Source organism: Ictidomys tridecemlineatus, chromosome 2, assembly GCF_052094955.1.
Source record: "Ictidomys tridecemlineatus isolate mIctTri1 chromosome 2, mIctTri1.hap1, whole genome shotgun sequence".
NCBI lineage: Eukaryota > Metazoa > Chordata > Mammalia > Rodentia > Sciuridae > Ictidomys > Ictidomys tridecemlineatus.
Genome location: NC_135478.1, coordinates 174452295 through 174474315, shown reverse-complemented (window position 1 = coordinate 174474315; position 22021 = coordinate 174452295). Strand labels below are relative to the sequence as shown.

General features: G+C 36.9%; 1 protein-coding gene across 2 annotated transcripts in view; it reads left to right on the top strand.

The window, feature by feature from the left end:
* The window catches only part of Reln (reelin), a 453190-nt gene that overhangs the window by 237170 nt on the left and 193999 nt on the right, over positions 1-22021 (top strand). For both annotated transcript variants that reach the window (XM_078040200.1, XM_078040199.1), the window contains exons 9-10: positions 13918-14014; positions 16366-16606. In XM_078040200.1, the coding sequence (XP_077896326.1) occupies positions 13918-14014; positions 16366-16606 (338 nt within the window). The remainder of the gene's footprint in view (positions 1-13917; positions 14015-16365; positions 16607-22021) is intronic.

Genomic DNA, 22021 nt, shown 5'->3' with positions numbered 1-22021 from the left:
CCTTCAAAAATGCTTCCTCAGTTGCAAACATGCTAAATTCCCCCAGGGGCATTTTTAGTAAGCAAGACAGAGATACAGACATAACTCTAGATGTCCAAATTTAAATGGTTGTCTAATTGCTAATTTGGAATGACCAAAGATTTTGGACCTATTATTTCTCTAAATTAATAATTTATATTAATAAAATAATGATTTATCTCAACTTTAGTGATCATACTTTACCAAAATTGAATTTGTTTGTTCTTGACAGGTCCAAGAGAAATTTGAAGATTTCCTCAAGTGTAGAATGGAACAGTTTTTAATTAAAGTAATATCTGTAGGCTGTTTTTGGTCACAATTCCCATTCATGTCATTGGGGACTGAGAAGCCCCAGGACACTTCCTGCCTGGGCTGCCACAAAGCATTATCTGATACAGTAACCATTTTTTTTTTCCTGCCTGGCTTTTTACCCATGAATCAAACTGCTGCCCCTTTAGCCAAGGCCCCTGAATGTAACCAAGGCACCACACACCAGATCAAATCTATATTGCAGGACAGCCAGAAGCCACCAAGCATGGTAGGTTGTGTACGCCCCATCAGGCACAGGGAACAGCAGCCAAGGTCATGCCTCCCAGGAGCTGGGAGAGACTGTTGGCCCAGCCAAGAACAGCTTTTCATATGTAGCTATTCTTCATGCATTTATTTTACCCATGATTTGAGAAATGGTAAAATAGCCTATTTAGGACCAAGTTCTCATCTTTCCAGGTAGATTTTTTTTCCCTTTGCCTTGAACTCTAAAGTACTCTGTAGATGATTGACACACAGTAAGATAAAAGTAATAAAAGTATTTTGCTTTGAACAGTGTTAAGGCAAGAAGATAGATCACTACTAGAGAACAAACCAAATTACATTTTTATATAATTTATGAACTAATGGAAATTGATGGAGATAAGCTACATTATAAAACAATCTGCATGAATACATAAAATTTAAATAGTATAGATTTTGTATAGTATGAAAAGAATAAAATAAACTTGAAAACTAAGAATTGTTATTAAACCAACTATCTTGGAAATTTCAGCATTGTATGCTTAAAACTGGAAGTCATATTTTAGGTTATCTTCATTAGTTCATACTTCTAAACTTCCCATATGTTCAAGATGTTACTTTATTTACAATAGACTGATTTGATGCCATATTCCAAGTGAACTAATGGTTTTAGGATTTTCCTGGCAGACTCAGTAAAGAAGGAAATAAAAATCTAAGTGTTATATAATCATGGTTCTACATTGTTGTTATTATAGGAAAAATAAATATGTACAACTGCTTCCAGTGAAATATTTGAGCAGACATTGATAGAAATTATCAAAATATTGATCCTCTGGATAATAATGGTCTTGACTGGGGCAGAATTTTTTTGAAGAATTGTAAAATTGCAAATAATCTTTTACTGTGTTCCTTGATGATTTGGGGATATAGTGAGAGTAGCCTCTCCTAGTTCTCCCTAGAGAATAGTATTGGCCACAAAAATCAAATCATCCTTAGCAAAAACAAAACAAAACAAAACAAAAACAAACAAACAAAAAACATTTCAGGAACTGCTTGTTATGCTATTATCTTTGTGTTGCTCATCACAGTATATATATTTTTCACCCTAACTTAGAGTAATGTGTAAAATCTCCTGGGAGTGATAGTGTTTAGCTATTTATGTATTTATTCTTTCAGAACTGGGATAGAACCCGGATGCTCTGCCACTGAGCACATTCCCAGCCCTAGTGTTTAGTTTTCTAACTCCACTCCACCCCACCCCCACTAAGTTCTCTTTCCATCTCTTTTGCATTCTACTCACTATAACCTTGGGTTAATGGTCTTGTCCTACATTTATCTATCTTGAAAAGATGAAGGGGTGTGTTGATCTTGCTAAGATTTGCTCCAGTCATAGCAAGGAGTTGTGAACAACCAGATTGCATCCATTCTAAAACTTTATGATGTTTCTATATCAAATGCTGCTGTTTACATGCAGCTCCTAGACCTGCTAGTCTCTAAGGTCTGAGGGTTGAGTGATGGCAGCAAGAGCACTCCTGCTACAAGAATCCTCCACAGGCTTCTGTGCAGACACTCCTTGAGCCTGTGGTATTTATGGGCCCCGTTATGCTATCTGGAGGCATGATTTCTGGCAGTGTTCTTCCCCATCTATCAATTCGGTGAGATCACTTCTCTCCTCCTCCTGTGGCTTTGTGCTTCATTTGGAGAAGCAGGTTGTTTTTAAGGCAGAACTTTAGGGAAAGAGGCTACTCACAGCAACCACTACCAGTCCCCAAGAGGACAATAGCTCCTTCTATTGTGTGCTGCTCTGATTTACTTTGGAAAGTCCTGGGATTACTGGAAAGGGACATAACCAAAAAATAAAAAATAAAAATAAAATACCCAGGCCTTAAGAGACTAAACACCAATTGATTTATTCTTCTACTCCAAAAGTAAAAAGGAATAGAGGGGACTATTAGGGATTCAGATTCAGAATCTCTAATATGTAATTCCAGAGTACAAAAGAACTCAGAAAAACCAGAAGCCTTTTTTTTTTCAACTTATGTGATAGCAAAGTCTGACATGATGTGAATTCATTTGACAGCAAGACCTAACTTGTAATGAGTTAAACCTACATTAATCCTTTTTTCTACCACCTGTATGGATCTTCATGCATTTCACTACGGAAACATTGATGTGCTTAATTAGGGAGTTGTCCACATTTGCTGGGAGTACAGCATAATTTATGGCATATGCACCATATTACCTTTATGAAATCTGCGAATTAAGTAAATTATTTGAATTCTGGAATTCAAGTTCAGAAGTTATTAATATTTCTATTTTAAAATGGGCTTGATTTTATACCAAATCAAGCTATTTTTAAAGTAATTTATTTTTATGTCAACCACCTAAGAAAGAAGTCTGTAGATTTTGAAAACTTCCTAGTTCTAGGAGGTATTTGTCTCCCCTCCACCCCCGCCTCCTGCCGCCACAGTTCCCTCTACTCCAAAAGTAAAAAGGAATAGAGGGGACTATTAGGGATACAGATTCAGAATCCCTAATATGTAATTCCAGAGTTCAATATGAACCCAGGGCCTCATACATGCTAGTTGAGTTCTCTACCACTCATCTACACTCCTAGCTCCTCTAGGAGGAATTTGCAAACTTCTCCATACAAATATATTATGGCAAATAAGGTTTCATACACAGAATAGGTTTTTGACATACCTACACTGGTCTTCAGTTGTTTAACACATAATTGCTACTTTTTCACCTGCTAATGCATCAACTCTTAGAGCTTTGTAGTACACTCTCCCAGCCAACAGTGCTCAGAAGTATCTAGAAGCAGTCCTGAGAGTTATAGGTCCTTTCCAGCTTTTGTTGAGCCCCTGCGGTTCATGAGGGTCAGTGCAGGTTTTATTCAGGTTCATCACCAACACTCTGTTTTAGTCAGCTTTTTTGCTGCTGTGACTAAAAGATTTGACCAGAACAATTTTAGAGGAGGAAAAGTTGATTAGGGGGCTCACAATTTCAGAGGTCTCAATCCATAGACAGCAGGCTCCATTCCTCAGGCTCAAGGTGAGGCGGAACATCATGGTAGGAGAGTGTGGTGGAGGGAAGCAGCTCACAAGATGATCAGGAAGCAGAGAGAGACCAAGGAAGAATTTCAGGGTGAATGAACTACTCTAGCTCCTGAGTTCACTTACAGATTTTTAAGAAAGTTTGGAAATAGCATAAACATCACAAAATCAAGAAATAAAACATCTTTATTAATGGCCTAAAATGTCCTATAATTTTTTTTCTTACATTTTTTCTTCTGTAGATTCTTAAACTGTTTCTCCATATGACAATAATTTTGGAATATTTTCTGCAGAAAGAATAGAAAACTTGTGATTTGTTTTCTATGTTTAATTTTCTTTGTTTAATATTTTGCCATCCAACTCCTCATTGATAATATAATTTAGATTTTTGGGAGCATTGTCAAATTGGAAAAATTTCAGTCTTATTTAAAAATCAGAGTGTTTTGGCTTTCCTTGTGTAGTGACTAACTAAACTGCTCTTTCAGTTGACGTCACTCACTAAACAGTGTGTCATTGTCTTTGAGTCATGACACTGGGTGCGTCAGCACGGTGGGTGGTAGGAGTTTCTAGTAGCTCTTTCCATGCTGTGAGCTACAGAGTCATGTCACATCAATCCAAAATAAATGGATCTCCAGTTCAGCCTTTCCTTAGCTGAATCCCTAAAGCAGCCATGACCATGTCTGTATTGCCTGATGTGAAGGGAAAGGCATGAGGGAGCAGAGCCAGTACCTTAACCAACTGCACCTATTATAAAACATGATCAGGCGAATACATTGCTAGAATATCCCCAGGGCCTTGGAAAGTGCTCATACAAGTAAGCCCCAAGAAGCTTAACCTCCATCAGTTTTATCATAAATTGGCTTCTGTTTACACTAACCATGTTGAAATGGAGCATTGAGTTCATATTTGTTGCATTAATACATGTTTACATTCTGACAATAAACTTATTATCACATCCTTACTTTGTTCAGACCCTCTTGCAAGTTGTCTCAATTTTCCCTCTCAAATTTCAAGCACATCTTAATACCTTTCCTTTATTTAATATGCCATTGCTTTTGCCTATTTCATTATCATATAAGGACCATGGATATTTCTATATACTGCTGCATTTAATGTTCTGATTTGTAATAAGTAATCATCATGAATGTACAATAATGCTTCTCATTCAGCACAGGTATTTGAAGTTAGAGATTTCAAAAAAATAATTTGCAGAATAATCTGTAGCATGAGATTTTATTACTCAGATACATTGACAAACAACTTTTGTGGTTGGTATAAATGCAGAGAGAGAAAAAGCCCTGGGCTGGGAATCTGCCAATTGAACTATCCACATAACCCTGTGTGAGTGGTGGAGCCTGTTTCCACCCCTGGCAACTCATTTGTAAAATAAGAGTGTTCATCTTCATGATCTTTTTAATGACTTCCCACTGTGTCCTAAGTGCTGGAGCAGGATGACAGGTTACCGAGGAATGCATTTTGTTGGAAAACATGGTTATTATGTTGTCTGTTTTAGTTAAGGCAGCCCCCACAAGAAATATGAAAGTAGTTGCCATAGCTTTATTTAAACAACTGCACTTAATTTATACTTGTAGCTTATTTTATCACTGGAGAAAGATATTAAACAGAGAAACAAATGCAACATCAGTGGAACCATGTGACATTGTGATCCAGACAGTCCTCAGGGTTGGTGTGAAAGAAGCAAATGTGCTGCCCCTCTGGCTTTTCTGAGAAGAGCATCAGTTACCATGCTAGTAGACAGAGGCTGTCCATCACACCTCCCTATCCTGCAGGAAAGAGGGGCTGAAAATGAGCCAGATATTAATAACAACAGTGCTATTTGTGTATTTCCAAAAGACCGTCTTCCTAGAGTTTAACTGACTAAATCAACACTTAGCAATTCATTGAGCTCCTTTTCTGCATGAGCAGTTTTCAAGGTACTTAGAAAACAGGATTTGCAAAATAAAATCCTTGCTTTGGCAGAGCTGAGGTTCTAGTGAACAGAGGCAGCCATCAACAAATGAATATGTCAGGGAGTAATAAAGGGAATGAAGAAAATGAATCAGGGAGCATTGAGGGATTTGGGCAGCGTTTTATTAAAGATGGCTGGGTAAGGCCCCTGAGCGTGTAACCATTGAGCAGAGGCCTGAACCATGCAGGAGAGTAAGCCCAGCAGAAGGAGCCTTGTGCTTTACTTCTCAAGTAGGAAAGGGCTCTTCTGGGTCTGGTTTTCCTAGCTTTCCTTGAATGACAGCTGAAGTCAAGAGAAGTGAGACTGAACCAGAAGAAAGTAACTAGACTTTTGAGTTCACTCATAGCCCTGGCATTAAATGTACTTTTCATAGTTGATTGACTCATTGATTGATTGATTGGTTGATCAATCATCATGCCTGAGCTTTCTATAACAAAAGTAGAAAGTTACTTTTCCATTTTTTCTACATTATACTAGGTACAGTACTATTAAAATAGAACCAGAGGTTCAAGTTAATAGCTATTTCAGTTGTAATTTTAAACTCAGTAAAGTGGTTTATAGATAAAACCAAGTTTACAATAAAAATTTTTATAGAGTTGTAATGTTGAATCTCTCTAACAGTGAAAAAAAAAACCAACCATATTGAAATAATGTTTGCCTCTCTTTTTATTTCCTCATTTTTAATAAGAAGTACTGACTACTGTTTTGTACTTGTAAAACTTAATTATTTCTTTATGGTAAAATACTTATTTCAGAAATAGATTTGTAAGTCATTAATAGAATTTGTTAATTAGGTTACAAATGTGGATTAACTTGGCTTCATAAACTTAACCCTGATTGTAATATCATAGCAGATTAACACTTTTCACATAATTGTTTTTGGAATGCAACTATTTTTTAAAATAGCTTTTCATAGATTTTTTAAAGAATTTTTTGTTATTGTTGATGGACATTTTATTTATTGTTTTTTTTTAACTTATTTATATGTGGTACTGAGAATTGAACCCAGTGCCTCACTCATGCTACGTAAGTGATCTACCACTGAGTCACAATCCCAACCCAACTTTTCATAGATTTTTAAGCATATGACTTATATGGAAATAGCTTTAGAAGGTTAACCTTTTGTTAATTTGTTCTGAATCCAGTTAGGAGGTTATCACATTGATCTAGGGAAGAGATGGTCTAAGGAGGTGATGGTGGACTAAAGGAATGTTACAGAAATATTCAGGATCAGGTGACTGGCTATGGGGACAGGGAAGGGAGAAGAATGGACTGAGAATTTACAGAGGAAGTGATGCTCAAGTGAACATGGTATCTTCTTGGTATAGTTTCACTGTGGTCTCCTCCTGTGGTGACACCAGAGAGCTGAGATGATGACTAGCCGGGTATTTAAAGACCATCCAGTTCTTCAGGTTTTGCTCTCTTTATCAAGATAAAGGCCATTATGGCCATATGCCATGAGCCTGAGTAGAAATAGAAACACAGAAACCTGTCTCAATATATTCTGACCATGTGAGAATATAGCACTATTTAAAAGAAAAGCAAAAGAAATAAAGAAGATTGGGTGCTTTGTGCACCTGAATGAACAGTGAAATAGTTGAAAGCATAGGTTTTGGTCTGTCCAGTTCTGAACCCCTTTGGGGTTCAGAACTGGACAGACCAGATTTCTTTTCCTCTTTACCTTAGTTTTCTTAGGGGGTGAATGCATTCAGTAGTACATACCTATTTATAGGTGTGCATACAGTAGTGAATACCTGTATTCATTCTCTTGAGTTACTGGCATTTTTTTCTTGATGGGTACTATTAAAATTCTAACTTATCATATTTTTCTGTTTTCTTTGGATGCCAGGAACTGCAAAATCAAATTTTCATTCCACTCTAGCAATTGTGTAGACCTTACAAAATATGTCTCTATTCTATTCTACACATGACTTTTTTTTTTTTTTACAAGTAGACTCCTTTTATCCCCCACTAACACATTTACTAGCAAATAGGTAACAAACAGGTAGGCTACTCACTAGAGTCTCATCTTGTGTTTCCTTATTGAATTTATAGCATTGCCTCTAAAGAGTAGGGAATTTGCCTAAAGCACATGGAATTACAGGGTTGTTTATCAGAGATGGAGCAAGATGGCAGCTGAGTAAGATCCTCTGGTCATTGTCTCTCCACAAACACACCAAGTTGATCAGCTATTCACACACCAAACTGCCAAACTACCTTGACAAAGCTGAGGAAATCAGGTGAAGCCACAGTGCCTGCTTTTAGAATAACAGAACAAGGAAGGAAAGAGATGCTTGGCAACTCCAAGTAGCTCAACATGGGGAGAAGAGCCTCCAACTTAGGGGAAGGAGAGAAAACTAAGCTTGAAACCTAGTTCCAGGCCTACCACCATGAAACTTACTGCTGGGCAAAGCCGCATGACTCCTCCTGTCAAGCTAATACCCAAGAACCTTGCTGCCGGATCTGCATAGGGCAGGTGGCTGACAGTCGCCATCCTCAGCTCAGAGCAGGGAGTAAGACTCCATCCATTGGGGTAAAAGGCAGGAAAATTAGCACAGGGTTTTGTCTTGAAGTTCCTATGCCAGGTATGCTGGAAACTGAAGACCCTATGTACAAGTCAAAGCTCAAAGGCAAAGCCTCTAGACCTGCCCCAGCATCAGGCAGAGAGAACTGTGCACTGGTGGGACAGATTCCAGTTTCAGCTGTGTCAGTTCCAGCCCTGGAGAAGGCCTTGGGCACACCCTCCCTCCTCCCAAGACTATGGAGGCCACTTCAGCTTTGAAACTCAGGCACAACCTGGTTTAGGATCATCTTTGGTGACCAAGGGACTATTTCCACCACCTCTCCACAAACTTTGGGGCAGCACAGCTATTACCAGGTCAGTTCTTGCTGATAGGGCTCTAGAACTGCCCCAGTATCAGGCAGAGACTGGTGCCCCAGTGGGACAGACCAGGTATCACTGCCTGTTGTGGCCTGGTTCCTATTGCACCCCTGAGACTCTTCAGGTTCTTGCAGCTGTGAGACTCAGGTGTGACCCAGCTTAACATCAGCCTAGATGGCCAAGGGATTGCCTTCACTACCCAACTGTGGGCAGCCTACCATGATACAAAACCCCATTAACTATGGGGAGTACAGGATAATAGAAACAAGACTTTGTTCTGGTAGTAGTGCCAGGCTAGTGACAACTAACACTGGGCAAATCCTAACAACCCCCAGGCCAGCCCATGAAAGGAGTTTCTGGAACAGCTCCAGGGACTTCTATGGGACTTCTATTACAATTAGCATTTTCTCTTGTTCTTTGTTGTTTGTTTGTTCTTATATTTATGATCATGTTAAGATGCTATCATTTCAGAATAGCTTGTTATAATCAAAAGGTGTTTTTGTAAGCCTTGTGGTAACCACAAAGCAAAAATCTGTAATAGACAAACCAAAAATAATAAGCAAGGAATCAAAACACCCTGCTAGACTAATTAATTTAAACACAGAGGAAGACTATAAGAGAAGGAGAAAGAAACTATAGGGAAAAAATGTAATGAAATTATTTGATGAGCATTAATTAATACTCAGTTCCTGAATAAATTCCTCTTTGTTTTTAAAGATAAATGAAATTTAAAATACTGAATCATAGCTAAAATATATTAACTAGGACAAGAACAGTTTTCTGGACTCTGTTCATGTGTTAACTCCTTAATCTTCACAACAGTTCTATGAAGTGATTGTCATTATTTCTCAACATTTTACAAATGTGGAAACTGGGCCACAGAAAGAGTAAGTGATTTGCCCAAGATAACACAGCTAAGAAGTGTCAAACCCCAAATGTAAGCCTGGCACCTGTCTCCAATCCATACACACTGCCCTGCTGGGCCATATCTTATGTTAAAGGTAAATTTTACTCTAAAAAGTGAAATAAAAAAATCATAGAATGATAAGTACTACTGATAAGCACTTTTTATCATGTAACCTCTCTTATATTAGAAAAAATAAATCAGATCTGTTTAAGACAATAAGATATGTTAGAAAAATCATCTACCACTAAAGATTTTCTCATTAATCTATCACATTACAATACAGAGAAGCAGTTATATAAAAAGTGGCAACGTTTTTAGAGTTCTTTCTAAACAGAAAAGCATCTTAGGTTTTTGTTTGATTGCTTATAGGTTTAATTGCACCTCTTAGAGTGGTCTTATTTGAAGTGAAAAGACAACATATTTGGGCCAGAAGTGGAAAACCAATAGGTCTAGTTTTAACTTACTAATTGCCAGATGTCCAGTAGCATTTGGATCTGAAGTGTAAATTTCACGGGAGACATAATACCTGTTATAGATGTTATTAAAAGCCTTGAAAGTTGGTAAGATCTCCAAAGGGGGCAATGTAGTTAAGAGAGAAGATGGACATTAAAAGTTCACTAGGGAGTAACAGAGATGGGGTAAACAGAGACATTAGTCAAAGGGTACAAAGTTTCAAGTTAGATAAGAGGAATAAGTCCCCTGTAACAGGATAAAGGCAGAAAATATTGATATTGGTGGACAGAGTCTGGTAAATGTAGATAAATGGGTAAAAAAATGAAGCCATTGTTATTTGCATGTTTTCTTTAATATATATATATATATATATATATATATATATATATATATATATAAACTTAACAAGAATCAACTTAAACATTGATTTTACACTACAATGCTAAGAAATTGTAATGATGACCTAGTATTGTATTTGATATTACTAAGCAAGTTATTCAAAAAGCACAGATTTATAGACACAAATTCAGTAGTACAACTGCAGGATATCATCCATAAGGAAGGAAGAGTTTTTTTGCTGAAAGACTGTTTGAGGTCTTGTGTAGACATCTACCTCAGTACAGGAGTGAAGATGGCTTGTTTTTATATTGTAGTAGGACAAACTGTAAGATAATAATAAGCCAGATATGTTGATGAAAATATCTATCACCATATATGACAGGGTTAACTAAGTAATAGTGTAAATGACAGTCACTATAAATGATGGTTTATTATTTATCAATGTATATTAGCTGATTTGAAATCAAGAATTGATAACCAAGATTAATCAGAAAGAACACTGATAATGTACATTCCACACAAAATCTGCTGTCCTCCCCGAAACTGCTGGATGCATTGATAATCTGTGTGCTGCACTGATGGGAGCCAGCTTTCTCAGACTGTGCAGTGTCCTCAGTAAACTCTAGAAGCTTACCGATTTTATTTATGAATACCTTGAATCCTTAACCACTTCATACCCTTCTTGTGGGTTAAAATGAAAGTATATGGGCTTTCCTCATTTGCTTGAAAAAAAAAGGGAAATGCTTGAATTTTTAGACCAGTTTTAGGTACATCAGCGCCTCTCAGACCATACTCCATTAACTATGATTCTTCATTTCTTTCCTCCACTGACAATTCCTTAAATCCTAGCAAAATTGCTACTTTAGAGTGAAGTGTTACATTGCAAGTGATCTGGAGGAGAGGAAATGGAACTGCACATGAGAGTATATTTTGCCTTTGACATTCAAGGTGTCTTTCCTTCCTGGGTTTATATTTCAGATTTAGCAATTAAACATTTTTGCTTTAAGAAGGGAAATAAAGGGCTGGGGATGTGGGCTGGGGATGTGGCTCAAGTGGTAGCACGCTTGCCTGGCAGGCATGCGGCCCGGGTTCGATCCTCAGCACCACATACAAACAAAGATATTGTGTCCGCCGTAAACTAAAAAATAAATAATTAAAATTCTCTCTCTCTCTCTCTCTCTCTCTCTCTCTCTCTCTCTCTCTCTCTCTCTCTCTCTCTCTTTCTCTCTCTCTCTCTCTCTCTCTCTCTCTCTCTCAAAAAAAAAAAAAAAAAAGAAGGGAAATAAAGAAGGCTGTTACAGGTGGAACCTGCTTGTAATTGTCTCATTGTTCCATCAGAGGTGCCCTGAGGAATGTGATAGTTCTGTACACAGTGTCTGGTTCTGGGCATTGGGAGTGGCACTAGGCACCTGGGCACACAAGAAAGGAGTGAACAATGACTAACTCTGTCCGCCTCTCCCTCAGACAGAGTTAAACAACCATGTTTAATCTGGGCAATGACAAATATTACTCTGCTGATTATAATTCATGTGGCAGTGGGATTGCGATTTGGAAGGGTTTATGGGAGGGAAACTACAGTTATGCAGCTACACTCTGGGAATGGGGAATCAGTTAGCTATTGGACTGGTGCCATTTGGAAAGCTAGTTTGTGAGTGGCCTCTGGGTGAGGCTGATATCCAGAGTTGAGTGCTGCTCCTGGGGATGCTTCTTCCAGATGGCAACCTACCACCTCAGTGCCTTTAGCAGGGGGGGGCAGTGCCTCCCTCCTGACTGATTGTTTGCGCTCCAAACCCAGTCATGGTTTTCCAGGTGCCCACCCTTCTATTGGAGTCCCTTTGCCTCTCTGGTTATCTTTTTGTGTAGGAACCCTCTAACAGCCAGTTCTCCTCGAAATACAAATTCCATACCTAGGAGCTGTGTCCCTTTACCACTCTGGCAGTAGCAGTGCAGCTGTATCCTGAAGGGGTTGAGAAATTATTGAAGGATTAGAAATAAGGAGGTACTAAGATTCAATTTGATTGTAGAAAGAGCTTGGCAGCAGGGTACTGGGTGAGGACAGGTGAGACTGGTTATGGCGAAAGCAACTAATCACAGTTGCAGAGACCTGGCAAGAGCTAATGAGGATCTTGGCAACAACAAGGAGATAGATTCAAAACTATTAATGTTTTAAATATGAAAAAATTAATGAGTAGGTGGCAGAGGAAAAGTAAGTCACCTGCCAAATGCCTTTTTGTTTTATAATTACAATATAAATTTCATTTTGAAATATTGAGATGGTAATATAGGGAAAATCCATAGGAGAAGTCATATGTGTCATCAGGCTATATTTGATATACAAATTTTGATACATATCAGCTTTCCTTTTCTCTTCTCAATTTATAAATAATTTGCAACAAATTGCATTCTCTAAGGAACATTTATGATTATCATTAGTTCTATCCTTTTTCAAAGACTTGCCTCATACATTTGCTTTTAAGTACTTAGGGTGTATAAGCCATAAATAAAGAAAGCACATAAATAAATTTCGGCTAATTTGAACTTTCCTGTGAAATAACAGATTCTCTTCCAGGCCTCATTCTTGTTTGTGTTGAAGTTGGTCCCATAAATCCTCCTCGTTTTCATTTCCAGCCGCACAGTTTGATATTTATTTTAAGCAGCTGCTCTTGGAAGGTAGAATTTAGCAGTGATTACCATGGCATAAGGTGGATTTCCATGTGGGATCAGGATTGCTGTGTGGCTTTTCTTTTAATACCCCTTTCTTTCATGCCTTTTCACCTGCTTTGTAGCTATGAGAATGAATCTAGAAACACTGCTGTTTGGCATTTTAGCACATGCCAACCTGGCAATAGGACACTTGCCAATTTTGCATTAAATACCATTGAAATAAATGAATCTGGTGAAAGTGTGGAACCCTGAACCCTGAACCCTGCAATGTAGAACAGCTAACAGGTGCTCAACTGAGGCTCCTCTGGCAGATGGGTAAAAGTTAAACACAAATCACACCATTGCTTTTTCTTTGGGTTCACTTTGGGTTTACATTTATTTTTAATGTAACACCAAAAATTCTGTTGCATTAGTTACAAGAAACTCCCAGCAAATGTTTCTATTTTAAGTTTTTCTGAGACCTCTGACATTGTAGTCACACTGTTTTTTATTTTATCAGTTCATTGAACAAATAAAAACAAATTCTTGAGCAGTATTAAAACTTCCTTATTCATATTTCTAATATTGAAAATAATGAGAAATAATCACCAAATATTCACAGTGGGAGATAATATCTCTCTTTAAAATGTTTATTGTTGGTTTATCGCAGAGTAATATCAGTTTTCATTCATGTAGCACTTGAACTTTCTATGTTAGTTTCTCAAATACTGTGTCATAATTTACACAATATGCAACCCAGAAAGAGAATGGTGGTTTTGTTCCTCAATTTAATGACCTGTGTACCATTTACGTTAAATGATATTAACTTTCAAGAGCAATAATCACATTACTTAGTCATTCTATAATATTTAGAGATTTCTTGTTCGTGTATCTAAAGAAATTTGCAAGTTATCTTTTTTACCTTCTTTCTTTCTGGTTCCTAAGCTTATTTATCAAATAATTATTATGAGAACAAATTACAGAAAATAGAAGCATAGTTGAAAAGGACAGAAATACATATCTAAATCTTTAGAAAATTATCAAAAATATTTATCAGGAAAGATAATGTGTAATTATACTGTTTTTATTTTTGAAATTTACGGTTGTTTTTTTATTTTTTATTTTTTTTTGCCGGTTCCAGGGTCAGGTTCATGTCGCTTTAGTTACTCAGACCCCAGCATCATCGTGTCCTATGCCAAGAACAATACTGCAGACTGGATTCAACTTGAGAAAATTAGGTTTGTTATCATTTAAAGTGTTTTCACAAATTCTGATGTAACTGGATTTCTCTTTTCTTATTTGCCTCCGTGGTACCACTGCCATTTTCTTCATGGTTGAAAGCACTCTGGTTGTTAATTATGTTGCATTACATGAGCGCACATAGTAGGACCTGTTCTACTTGAGAAAGATATTGTTAGATGTGTCATTTTCCGCTCAGAACTTCCTGTAGCCTATATTCCTTGTGTCAAACTATTTTAGGAAAAAGTACATTTGGGAACATAACCCTTTTGCTAGTATCCTCCACAAAATAACATCACCTTCCATTGCTGTAGGTGACCTGACTCCAGCCTGGTTTATAGAAGAAGACTGGGGGTTGACTTTTCTGTGCTGACATGGAGTTCATAGCCGCAGGGCCTTTGCATTTCGTCTCTAGTTCTGCCATTTCCTTTATGACTCCCTTAAGGCCCATTTTTAAAGTCTATCAGCATAATTGTGATACAACTAATAATCAGATATTTTTTATTAAAAATAAAAATGAGGTAGGATGTTTGAAGAAGGAGAAACTCATTCATGTTAAAAGATTTGGTAAAAGTAGCAAAACAATGTTTACCACATCTGCAGAATTAAGTCATAAAATAAAAGTGGATGCCTAATTTCAGGTATAAGATATTTAAAGAAAAAAAATGCCTTGAACAAAGTGATTATTATGGTTGGATTAATTCTTAAATTAGCATAACTTAAGTAGTACATTTTCAATCAGCTTTCTGACAATTTTTTTCCATTAGCTGTTTTCCTTACTTTATTTTCATACAAAAGAACTATTAATAATCTTAATACTAAACCAATTTATATATTTCTAGCAGTATTTAAAAAATAAAAATAAATAAAACCTTTACATGTCTGAGAGAGAGTTTTAATAAACTCCCTCTGTGACAAGGCAAAATATAATTTATGAGTTTCTAGTACAATCTGAGCTCTGATATGCCACACCAATTTTGTAATGTATTGTTATTCTTTCCAATTTCTAGTAGTTATGAAGCTGCATTCATATTAAATACTTATTTATATAAATGACTTTAAGCAAGGCAGCATAAATTTTAGCAATTTTATATTTTCACATTTCTTTCTAGTATGTTATATATCATAGCTTAAATAAATTATAGTGCATGTTTCTTGCTGAAAAATAACTATGCTTTTGATCTGATACCTAGTGAAACTGCGCATTTAATTACAACATAAAAAGATCACATTCAGCTAAGTCCATTTATTTTTTCACTAAATGCCACTTCTGGTTTTAGGCCATGTACCAAAACATCCTTCTCATTAATGGAAATTTTCCTTACCAGGGAAAATCCAAATGAAAGTATTTTTCAGTCACTACCTAAAAGCAAGATATATTCTCTTAATCAATTTACATTCTTTTTGAAGCTAAAAAGATAGTCATCATGAAATATTTTAAAAGAGGAGAGAATTCATTACCCCCAAAGGTAAGGTACACCATCTGTAACCTACACTGACAATTCTACAGATATATATGTGCTTCATTGGTGAGTGAAAAATATGGCTTTTCTGTAGTCCTTCCAAAACTGATTTATAGCAAGTCCAAGGTACCACTAGTTTGCATTTTAGTACCATTTTTAATCTTGACTAAGGCGATCATTTTTACTATAGCATATTTCTACTTTGGTAGAATAAAATGTTTAATAAAAATATTTTATTATATAGCAGAAGGATCTAGATTCTAACAGATATAACATAAAAATCATGATAAAATTATATCATTTTTAAAGACTGACCTACATGAAACAGTAAAGAATAATGAATGAGTACCTTTAATTCTCATAGCAAATCTCACATTTTGTGTTGACTTAACATATAAAATTGTGTGTGGTTACTAGAAATAAACTAATTGTTACTTAAACATTGGATTATTAAATATATTTATACAATGAACTCTAAAAAGTGAGTAATTTCAAAGTAAGAATCAAGACTATGATCATCATTTTCTACATTTCCTCCTTTTTTACTTGTAAGTTACTTATTTTAGATTGAATATCTACCATGTGCAAAACCTGAGCAGAAAAACGTTTGGATTTTTTTAACCCAACAAGGAAGTGTGTAGCACTTTCTTATGCTCAGTGACCACCTTGTGTTAAATGTAAGCTTCTTGAAGACCTTTAGTTTTTAATTTAACATCACTCAATATGAAAATTAAAATAGCAGATATTGAAAGATTCAAGGGTGATGGAATTAGTATTTGTAATGAATATGTTTTTGAGATTGTGAAACTATAATATTAAGAGAAAAAATCATCTAAAGAAAGAAAAAAAATGGATTATGTTGAACTCTGTCTCTCCACATATTCCAGAGCCCCTTCCAATGTCAGCACAATCATCCACATCCTCTACCTTCCTGAAGACGCCAAAGGGGAGAGCGTCCAGTTTCAATGGAAGCAGGAAAATCTCCGTGTAGGTGAAGTGTATGAAGCCTGCTGGGCCTTGGATAACATTCTGGTCATCAATTCCGCACATAGACAAGTCATTTTAGAAGACAATCTTGACCCAGTGGACACTGGCAACTGGCTCTTCTTCCCTGGAGCAACAGTCAAGGTTTGAGCTCTTGAGTTCTTTCACCTTCCTTCTGAAACCTAAGTCTCAATAGCCAAATTATGCAAGGATAACTATTTTACCAAATCATTATTAAAAGAATAAATGATATTAACATTTTTTCCATATCTTTTAAGGATGGAATATCACTATTAATAAACATTCATTTATTCAGTCAACAAGTATCTTTTGAAGACCCACTGTGCTATGTACTGGGCTGAACCCAGAAGACATAATACCAAATAGGCACTTTGTGTGGCTGTTAATTTAGTGGAGGCAGGTATATATTTCAACATCCAATACAAAACAGCCTAATTGTTATCATTTTCTGGGAAAGTTTACAGTGTCAAGACAGTATAGCATGTAGTACCAGATCCAGGAATGAGATGTTAGAGAGGTTATCCAAAGAATAGGGAATCCAGGCAAGGATTAAGGTTAATTGGGTGTTGGTCACATTGGAGGAATAGTGTTTCTATTGAAAATCTTATACAAAAGGCTAGGTTATAAACTGAATGTTTGTGCCTGCCCACAAACATGTTGAAATCCTAATCCCATTATGATGGTGTTAGGAGATGCAGTCCTTGGAAGGTCATTAAATCATGTAAGTGAAGCCCACATGCATGGAATTAGTTCCCCTACCAAAAGGACCCCCAAAATCTTGCTAGCCCTCTCCCCATTATGTAGGGGTAGTGCAAGAATCAGGAAGTGGGCCCTTACCAGATACCAAATCTTCTAGCACCTTGGTCTTAGACTTCTCAGCCTCCAGAACTTAAACAAATATTTGTTATTTCAAATACCCAATTTATGGTATTCTGTTACAGCAGCCCAAACTAAGACAGGTGGGAAGATGAGAGCACAGAGCAAAAGTCTTTGTTGAAGTTCAAAACAATTGATATTTATTGGTACTGAGGATTGAACCCAGGGGTGCTTAACCACTGAGCCACCTCCCCAACCCTTTTTAATATTTTATTTAGAGACAGGGTCTCACTGAGTTGCCAGGTGCCTTGCTAAATTGCTGAGGCTGGCTTTTAACTCATGATTCTCCTGCCTCAGCCTCCTGAGCCACTAGTATTACAGGTGTGCATCATTGCACATGGAAATTGTCCAGTATATTTTATGTTGAGACTTGTGATAGGTAATTCTGGAGATAGGGCTAATGATAAGACTCAAAGGTCCTATAAACTGCTGTAGTTTAAACTTTATCCAGAAGGTGACAGTTCTTCAAGTGCTTTAAATAAGAGTCAATCCAATCTGACTTTTGAGATATTCCTTTATTTCAAAAAGGATAGAATGGAAAGAGGAGCAAGTTGAGTGCAGAGATCCAAAATAGGAGCTGATTACAGTATTCCAGTGAAAGATCATGGTTGGCCAAAGGTAGGGAGAAAGGAGGAAATATCTTAAGAGATTTTTAAAAGGGAGTGAAGAAGACTGGGGACGGGTTGAGAAGATGAGGGAATGACAGATGTCAAGGATAAGGTTTGAGCAACTGAGTGGACAGTGTGTCATTCACTGAAACAGAAAACAGGAGGAAGAACAAGTTCACAGGAAGTTGATGATATCACTTTGGACATATAGATCTTGATAAATTGAGGGCAAGCAAGAGTATTTGGCAGGAGATTGGATGCATGGGTCAGAAGTTCAGAGGAAAATCCAAATTTTGCAATTATGAATAGGAATTGAAATCATGGGCTTGCCTACCCAGGAAATGCGTAAAATAATGAAACAACATGGAAAATGTCATTAGACTCTCAACTGGACCCTTCTAAGTTTCTAATATGTGAAAATAAAATGCAAAAATAGCTTGGATAATTTTTTAAATGTGACTTACTGATGTGCTGGATGAGGGTTAGATCTCAGGAAGAGTAAAGAGTATAAAGATCCAAAATGTTCACTTCTTAATAATTTATTTTTGTACTAGAAAAAGGATTGCAAATTATTTAGTGAACGCTTAACATAGCAGCTCTCCTGACACAAATAACTTTTTCCTTAGCCAATCAAATCCTAGTCATTTTATTTCAAGTTGATGAAATTATTATATCAATTATCTGGTATTAGAAACAGGCATCCTCTCTGCTCAATTTAGCAATATTTATTCTGACAAACCTTCTGAAGTCTGGCTCCCTTAAAAAGAGTCCACACATTACTTTTGCTTGGATATAGAAATGAACTTTTGTCAGCGTATCCTGTGTGTCATCCCATGGCCACTTGATTAAGAGGAATTTCTTCTGTCATTCTGTACTGGCCAGGAAGTGTGCAAAACCGGAGACCTCAGGGTCTGGGATTCACATCATTTTCCCATGGTGATTATTTGTCATTTGGTCTCAGTAGCCTTTACTGCATAAATGTACTTTTTTCTGCCTCATTTTACAAGCTATTATACTAATCTGATTAGGTATTCAGTTTCTAAATGCATGTACTTTGGTACCACCCATGATAAAGAATGCATGAAGTGTGGTTTTGCTTCAGTAGTAATTTTAATTAAATTACAACTCTGGGTAGAATACACTTTAGCTTTCCATAAGCTTAGAATCATAAGCTGAGATTTGCCAGGTGACCTAAGCTACTAAGAAAAAAAATAATTGTGGTAATGATATTTGTTATCTTTTCAATTGGCTGTCAGAAAATTTTCTCAAAAGATTCTTTTTAAAACTTCAAATAAATGCAATGAATTTGTCCTTTTAACTCATTTGAATGACGATCCCCTTTTGATTTTTGATTCAAATGTCTCAGAATGGAATATTGCTTTTGCCAAGTGATTCGGAACTTTAAAAATAAAAATTGTTTATACTGCATGTAATTTGTCAAATATTGTTCCTTTATTTGGTGGCCTCTAAGCTGAAAACTGAATACCATCAATTAGAAAACATACATCCATGTTCATATTTATTATAAAGATGTGTTTTAAACATTGCTTTATTTTGAATTTTGGATTGTGATGGTTGTGTTTGTTCAACCTACACTTTATCTTTTCCGTGTTCATTAAACTTTTACAAGATATTTTCATTTTAACTAAATCAAAGAGAAGTATAGGATCAATTGAGAAAGTGTGCTGTATTTCAAAGTAATTTGTAATTCAAGGAAAAATTTTTGAGCTCCAGTAGAATTATCTGGCTGAGTAATAGCAGCTGCTTTTTATTGATCACTTATGCTTCAAGTCACTTGCTGTTACACACACACACACACACACACACACACACACACACACAAATGTGTATGTGTATACTCATGTATACACAGAAATATATGCATGCACACATATTATCTTGTATAATTGATCCTTTTAAACTTTAAAGAAAGTGCTATTTGGCTCCATTTTTCAGAAATGAAACTAGAAGGTAGAAGTGTTGCATAACCATCAGTGGCAACTCCAGGATTCCCATCCAGGAATCTGATTTTAGAATTCTTGCTCTCAGTTGACACGTAGCTTTGCTTTTACAAGAAGGGAGTATGAACTGATGTACTTCCTGATTATCCTGGGTTTCTTCCCAGTACCAACCTGTTAAATTATCAGCTCATTTTCTCCCCTCCCCCCATCATTGAATGGCTACAGGTTAAAATATTCTTATGTTTCCTCATATTTCTTGGTATTACTCCAATTTTGTTCCCTGCGTAATATGTGTTCCTTCCTTCAGATGACTGGCTTTTCACATTTTAGAATTTAGCAGTTCAGCCTAAATATGGTCATTTATCTCTCTTTTATATTGTAATAGTTAATTTTCAAAATTCTAGTTGCTGTCCATCTCAGGTATTGACTGCTGACCTAAAGTGAACTTAAGAAGGTCTAAGAATTAAAATATTTCCCTGTGGAGACAGGAGGTATTTGCAGTAACCCACATGGGAGATACAATAGAGTAGGGACTGTGGGACTGTGAAGAAGGAGAAATCGAGTCTTATAGTAGCCAACTGCCTGACAAGGACATTGGAACCAAGGATCATCCAAAGGGATGCCCCTGAGGAACTCTCCAGTATCATTCCTTATGTAGAAGATTACATTATGTTACCTCCATACTCAAGACCTTTGATGGCTCGCTGCATAGGCCTGGATGATACAAAGTAAATTCCCTAGCACATAATCCAAAGCCATTGCCAACCTAACCATTGTGTGTGTGTGTGTGTGTGTGTGTGTGTGTGTGTGTGCGCGCGCGCGCTACTGGAGATTGAACCTGTGTGCTCACACATGCTAAGCAAGGGCTTTAACACTGAGCTGCATCCCAGACTCAGCCTGACTTTTCATTCTCATCCTTTGCCTAGTTGTGCTCTAGTATTGCAAGCATAACACTGAATTTCACACTCCCTGTTCTTTGCAGATGGTTTTTCACCTTTCCTCTTTCTTTGCTTAGTAAATCTTCTCCATCTTTAGTTGCCCAGTTCAAATGTGTTTGTCTAAGTGAAGTTTTGTGGGCAAATGTCTTCCTTCCCTCCATAGCACACCATTAGGATAAACAAACAGAACTTGTTGGAGTGAGAACTGGATACAAGAAATAATGCCATTCTATTTCCAGTGGCTATCCATGTTCATTTTTTAAAAAATATTTTTTAGTTGTCAATGGACCTTTAGTTATATGTGGTGCTGAGAATCAAACCCAATGTCTCATATATGCTAGGCAAGCACTCTACCACTGAGCTACAACCTCAGCCCTTTCCATATTCATTTTGACAGCTTTTTTATTCCTGCCCTCATTGCACAAAAACTAGAATAGGTTCCAAGAGTGCTAATTGACAAAATAAAAAAGTTTTCCAACTACTGTAGTTCTCCAAATGTCTCAGTTCAATATCAAATGTGATCAGTTCATTATAATGTGCATACTCCAAGTGTCACCCATAGCTCCTCTGCTCCTCCATCTCAGGTCCTATTCAGGAGGAATAGGGGCAGCTTCTTCTTACCACCTGTGACTAGTTGCAGCTTTTGACCCCTCCTGGCTGGGTCTGGAGAAAGAAGAGGCAAGAATCAGATATTATGGGGAACTGTCATTTTTTTGATCCTTGGGCCTGACAAGTGATCAAAGCTGACTCCTTCTTGAATTTACCAATAGATTTTTAAGAAACATTCCCATTCATTATCAAAGCTGGGGGATCTCTCACCTGTAGTTTCCCAGGCTTCTCTCAGGCAACTCATGCATGTATCTTTTACTGTAGGATCTCAGATTGTCATAAATACAATTTCTTTGTGATGAGGACCCCTTATCTTCCATGGAGATCTTTAGGGCAGGATCTTAGACTACCTTAATGGCCTCTTATGTGCATAAGCCCAGGCCTGTTCTGTGGTAGACACTCAGCTTGAATCCATCAACAGGAGAATAGTTATTCCTAAGTGAAGCCCTCTTGTTACCCAAGAACTTACCAAGCGGCTCCAGCGCTGGTCCACACCTCCAGACACTCACCATGCTCTCGACATTGTGTCCTTTGCACTAGGTTTGA